The sequence below is a fragment of the Etheostoma cragini genome, chromosome 20 (genome assembly GCF_013103735.1).
Source record: "Etheostoma cragini isolate CJK2018 chromosome 20, CSU_Ecrag_1.0, whole genome shotgun sequence".
NCBI lineage: Eukaryota > Metazoa > Chordata > Actinopteri > Perciformes > Percidae > Etheostoma > Etheostoma cragini.
Genome location: NC_048426.1, coordinates 23,331,661 through 23,338,022, shown reverse-complemented (window position 1 = coordinate 23,338,022; position 6,362 = coordinate 23,331,661). Strand labels below are relative to the sequence as shown.

Here is a 6,362-nt window from a genome sequence, read left to right as displayed (position 1 = left end):
GCATAGTCTGTCCACCAGAGGACGCTCTACAACGTCCCTGTTAGTGATGGCGTTGCATAGTCTTTCCACCAGAGGACGTTCTTCAACGTCCCTGTTAGTGATGGCGTTGACATTAACATGAACAGAACTAAGCTCTCTTGTATTAATTAATTTCACCACATTAATGTGTGTAACCCTCATCCCTGCTCTCCATACCACAGTCTCTTAACCATCATAAGGCCTGTCTCCATTCCCATCACCAGGCTACATAGATAACTTTGTTCAGTACATTTAAGGGAATATCTGAGCCAAGGGAGAGAGACCAGGTCAGACCAGCCCCATCCATTGCCATAACATTGGTTTCCCCCAGGGACCACTGAGTTTCTCACTGTACTAGGGAGCTGACTAAGAATAGAAAGCCTACCTCACAAGCTCTGTGTTTTCCATGGCAGAGCCTGATCTGTGCTGCTCAGCCTCACTGAGATCACGGCCGTCTCCTGGAACATCAGCCCCCCAGAATCCTCCTATCATCTCCTCAGATGACAAACGGTGTTCCTGGGATTTAGATGCTTTGACGGTCTCCAGGTGTGTCTTTATGATCACCTTAAAATAACAAGACACAAAGAGAGACAAATCTTTCAGCAGCTTAGTAACGTACAGGAGGGTGGAGCGGTTGCCTGCCAATTGGATGGTTGGTAGTTCGATCCCTGGCCCTGCAATCCCATGTCAAAGTGTCCTTGGGCAAGACACTGAACCCCCCAGTGTATGAATATGCGTGAATGGTGATTGGCTCCTGTAAAAGCGCTTTGAGTAGTCGTTAAGACTAGACACACTAGCACAGACAATCACAGTGTGACATCTTCAATGACTGAAGACTAAAGTTGAAAATTACTTGTTTAATGGTGTTGCTAAAAAAAAGTCATCCTCTGAGGAACAAAAATATCTGTATCAAATTCCATCCTATATCAATCCATCCTATATTTGTTAAGAAATTTGAGTCTGGTCTGGACTGTCCGACTGACCAACCAACTTAAATACTTAGGTTTAAACCTTGTGTTCTCCTCCCAGGTCAAAAACGGACAAACATTTGAAATTTTTGTCCCTTTTCTCAGACTTTTTTTTTTAGTTTTCACCAACACCACCTTACTATCACTAGTTTTACAGTATTTTGGGGAATTCATAGTCAATAGCCCTCATTTATTTAGAATCATACCAAATATTTGAGTTAAAAAAGAAGAAATTATAAATAATTTTGACTAATAGTTTAGATCAGAGAAACGTACAGATGAGTTTGGTCAGGAAGGAAAGTGATCAGTTGTATTTGCAAAGAGCGTTGTATGGAATCCAATCCATTTGTTGTGGTAATTTGGTTAAAAAGAAACCCATATTGCAGATATAGACATTTTTAAAAGGGGTCAAATTTGAATCCGAGGACGACAGGAGGGTTAAATAAGGGCAAGCTCATTTGACAGTAAAATGGTCTGATGGTACTAAAGACTAAGGCCCTGCTGAATACACTTTTACAAATTTACCTTGTCATTCTCTTGTATCGAATCCACTCCATTCCTGAAGTCTTCACCCAGCAGGTCGAGTGGTTGGTCAGGTTGAATCTCTGAAGCTGGAGCTGGCTGGAGAGCAGACACACTCAAAACTGAAGGCCAGCTCTGCATTTCAGTATCAGGTGGCTCCGTAAACATGGTCTCCTCTTTGTCAGGGTAGAACAGATCCATGGGTTCAATAGCGTCACCAACTACGTCCTCTATGGGAGAATTTTGATCAAAGTCTGTAGAAAACAAGTCCATTACTCTGGATACACTACCTGGATCATTACACAAAATCCCGGTCGTACCATTCGGTTTCGAGTTGACTGAATCTATTGTGTTCTGCTGTGTGGTAGCGGTTTTGTTGTCAGAAAAGTAGTCCCCCAGTTTGCCCTCGTGTCCATCAGGTTGATCGATTGAATCAATTTCCTGTTCAGTATTCACAGGTTGAGATTTTGCATCCGTAGAAGAAGTCTGGGAAATCAAGTCCTTCTCAAAGTTACCCGTCTCAGAGTGAGGAGACTCACATTCCTGTTTGACTTCACGTGTTATCACCGTATCTCCTGTGTCTGTCCCACTTACGTCATATGCATTTGATGATCTGCTGATTTCACGTTCAACCGAATGTCCACTTCCTATGTCCTTTATTTGTTCTGAAGCTGTTGGTTTAACATTTTCTGAAACCAGGCAGGAAGCAATCTCAACAGAGTTTTTGTCAACATTGTAATTGGAGTCACAGCCCAATTCATGGGGATTTTCCAGGCTGTTGACATCAATGTCAGTTCCCTCTGCCTGATGTGCATCATCATCCCCAGCATGATCTTGTCCTTCTGGGTCACATGTCTCCTCTTCGTCCTGCTCTTCTGGCTCACTGGAAATGGAGATCAGAGGAATATTTATGCCCATGCTTGTGTCGAGACTTGATTTTGAAGCTGTGTCCTGGTTGGTTGGATGCATGTTTGTCTCTGAGCCAAGTCTTTCTTCTGCATCTGGGTAGTCTCTTAGAACTTCTTCACTTGCACCATCTTGTGTTTCCACAACCCATTCCCCCCTTTCATTTAAAACCCCTGATTTCCCTGATTTTTTCTCACATTCAGTTTCCACATCAAAGGCCTCAGAGTTATTATTCTCATTCAGACTTTCAGATCGACCATTAATTTGTCCTTCGTGGTCTTGTCCATCCCCAATAAAGTCTGCAGCTTTCTTTAAAAATTCTCGTTCTTTGTTAGTGTTCTCTTCAACACTGGTTTGCTTGAGTTGAGACTGTTTAGATTTAGAGTTGGTCAGTTCTTCTGCATTACATAGTCCAAAAGAAGGTTCTTGCTCTCTGCTCTGACTTGTATCTATCTGATTAGAGTCTACTTCTTTTGTAATGTGAGCTTTGCTATGATCAGGAACTTGTCCTTGTGCCATGTCCTGGTTGTACTTCTCAAGGTTTGTCTCGTTAACTCCTTCCACTTGCTGTTTCTCAGAATGCCTTTGAATTCTCTCCTGGTTGCTCTCCAATGAGCTCAGTGAATAAATCCCTTCATCAATATACGACTCAGTAATCGATGACTCATCGGGTGCTCGATCCTCTAAGGATAGGACAGATTCTTCATCAAGATTAGTGACCTCCACGGGGGTGGCACGATACACATCCCAGGCTGTTCCATTGTCACACAAAGAACTGTCACTTCGGCTTTCACAAAACTTCTCTGATATCACCCCAAACTCGCTCTCCACCCAGGAGTCTGGCGAGCTGATTGCCGAGTCGCCAATTACTGACTCGGTGTTTACAGACTCAGGCAGTGATGAGCCTGTGGGCGACTGAGTGTCAGACAGTTGTGGGGAGTTAGAGGTTAAGTTGGTTAAGACCTCACTGGCGGGTTCCTTGGGTTCTTCAACCACACTGCTGGAGAAGTCTTCCACGTGGGGGGGATCTGCTAAGACGTCTTCACTGGACCACGAGCGATGTGCAGCCGGCCTGAAGGGGTGTGACATAGTGCTCCTATCCTCTGACACAGAGGAAATTAAGATTTTGGGCGGGGGTTGGGAACAGGCCCTCTGGAACATGTAGGACCGCTCCTTCACTCGGCTTTGTTGCGTGCTATTCCTTAGGTGGTTGGAGTCACTGTTGCGGAAGTTGAGTCGGCCCATAGAGACACTTCGTTCAATCAGCTGGCAGGGCTCCTCCGGCTGAGAGAGAAACAAAGAAGATGGCAAAAATCTATTCTTGCTCACATTTAGAGATTATTGTCTTGGTAAAATGTGACACATATCACTCATTCTCTTTAAGAAGGGATTCCTACCTCCTCTTTGCCAGGGAAGTGCTCCAGGAACTGTGACACATAGGTCATGATGGATTGCTCATCTGGTGGATTGATAGTCACATCTGGGTATGGGACAATAGTTGTAATTTACATAAAGCACGTTAAATAGGCTTCCTCTAACAGTTGTAAAAGTACTGACATGTTTACATGGACATGTCTGAATAAAACCATAAGTGTCTCTTCTGTAATACTCTTGGCTACTTACTCTGTAGCATGATTTTGGTCGCACCAATGCTTATAACCGTGCTAGAATGGCCTGGTTAAGCTAATTATATAATTATAATAACCTTGCTGAAGAGGTGTTGCTCATGGCTATGTTAAATAGGTCACTGTAGCATGGGAACCTCTTTCTCTTTTGGGTTCTACCCTCAAGCAAGCAGCCTACTTGACAATGGGAAATAAAGTGTTAACTCGTTACCCTCGGGCTCCAGTAGGCGTGGGATACCCAGGCTGAAGTGGGCTATCCTGAAGCTGTCCTCAAGATTCTCCTTGGCGGTCCTCAGCAGTGCCTTCCTCATGTCTACCAGGCTGGGGTCAATGGACTTAATGACAGCCAGGAAGGCCAGACCACTTGTCCAGCTCTTCCCAAAGTCCTGCACTGCCACACTATACCTATGACAGGACACATCCATTGGTCATTGTCAGTCATGAAGGACCACCAAACAAACTCTGAGGCGGACTGAAAGATAACACCAATGTAGCCAGTAAATCATTGCTTGTCCCTTCTTACTGATTCAGACTTCTAAGATTTAACAATAACAATGGTTGTTGATCGTGGCCGACCACACTCACTTGCGTGTTCGCTTCTGAACCCACTGCAGCAGTTTCTTGATGGCCTTGCTGTGTTCTCGCATGGCTGTGGATGCTGACGGTTTCTCGTCTAATGGCGTGCTGCAGTAGGACGCGTCCGAGTCAGAGCTGGTGGGGATGGACGACAGGCTGGACGAGGAGGGGAACTGGCTTCTGATGTTCCCAGTGAGCTCCTTAATCTGGTAGGAGACAGAGATTTGAAGTATATTACGTCCCCCTGAGGTTACTCGGGCTTGAAGCACTGGGAAGAGCCAACCTTTACATTTGTGGCCCTCAAATTATGGAATGAGTTGCTTCTAAATGTTAGTCTGGCCTAACATTTTTGTCATTTTGTCTTTAAACTGGTCTTTGTGTTTTTACAGTGTCTCTCTATGTTGTTGTTACCTTTGATTGTACAGCTCTTTGATCAACTGTTGTTGTTTTTATAAATACATTTAGACTGGATATTCCCCTTTAGTAAGCTGTTTTATCGGCCAAACAGCTTTTGCCATGTCTCTCCGGCAGATTTTTTTCCTGAGTGTTTTATGCTGAATCTGTCTACTGAACGGTTGAGATTGTAAGGTGTTCATGAAACTATCCCATGTATAAAGTAGAGTCTGTTCTGGTTTAAGATTATGTGAAAAAACAAAAAGATAAAAGGCCCATTCAGTAACAGGATTACCACGGCAACCATGACCCGTTGGCCGTGTTCTGCAGATAACCAAGAGTGTTACATCATCTGTTCAGTGCTCAATCTGTTGTTGGATCTGATGAAATTCGAGATCAGTTACTGGTCATGGTTAGTCCTACTCAGCCTGTGAAAAAAGTCTGAAAAAATAACCGTGATGAAGACTTCAAATTTATAACTGAAAGCCTGCATAACAAACGTGTGTGGCAAACCACTCGGCCAAACATAGAAACGTAGTTTCTCGGGCGTGTTATCATGCAAGATCTTTATATCTAAAAATAGTTACAGTGCTCATATCTGCTCTCTGATCCAGTGCACTTTTTTTCCTCCTACACTAAATAGCTATGCACTACTTATACTATCAACATTCTCATAGTTTTCTAATTTAATTGTACAGCATTATTCATTGTCATATCCATGTTGCCATATATTTACTGAATATACGAACTGCTACAATGCCTACAGTGTTGACTGCCAAAAGCCCCCACATCGGGAGATGAGGTCACCGTTTTACGCCTTTGTGTATATTTGTGTCTTTGTTGCATTTTTGTGTATTTATATTTTGCCTTGGTCCATGGGAAACAACACTTTGTTTTCAAATCCTCATGAGAAAATGGCAACAAAAAAATAAAAGCGCATTTACACATTTACTGGAAGCAAACACTTTTCCCATTAATGATGGAGAAACAAGACCACTCAAGGAAATAATTGAACATGATAAAGATAAACAGGTGCCTCCACCTAACCACAAACTTGAACAGATGTCAGAGTCTTATAATACCACATTTCCACTGCATGTTACGGCACAGCTCCACTTAACCTCGGGCAAAGTTCCAAGTGAGCCGAGCAGATGCCAGAACACTGATTGGTCAGAGAGAACCGTCAATGGAGACAGATAGAAACTACGCACTATAGCTTTGAATGATACAGGCAAGGTATACAGCTATTTTACTTTTGTGTAAGTTCTAACTGGGATGGTGTACGTTCTAACTGGGGTGGTGCACGTTCTAATTGGGATGGTGTACGTTCTAACTGGGATGGTGTACGTTCTAA

General features: G+C 43.4%; 1 protein-coding gene across 1 annotated transcript in view; it reads right to left on the bottom strand.

The window, feature by feature from the left end:
• Window positions 1–118: 118 nt before the first annotated feature.
• Window positions 119–6,362, bottom strand: part of clmn (calmin) — a 35,954-nt gene continuing 29,710 nt past the window's right edge. The window contains exons 6-10 of the mRNA XM_034857661.1: window positions 4,625–4,821; window positions 4,251–4,444; window positions 3,812–3,894; window positions 1,512–3,698; window positions 119–582 (exon numbers count right to left, since the gene is read on the bottom strand). Of these exons, the coding sequence (XP_034713552.1) occupies window positions 400–582; window positions 1,512–3,698; window positions 3,812–3,894; window positions 4,251–4,444; window positions 4,625–4,821 (2,844 nt within the window). The 3' untranslated portion in view covers window positions 119–399. The remainder of the gene's footprint in view (window positions 583–1,511; window positions 3,699–3,811; window positions 3,895–4,250; window positions 4,445–4,624; window positions 4,822–6,362) is intronic.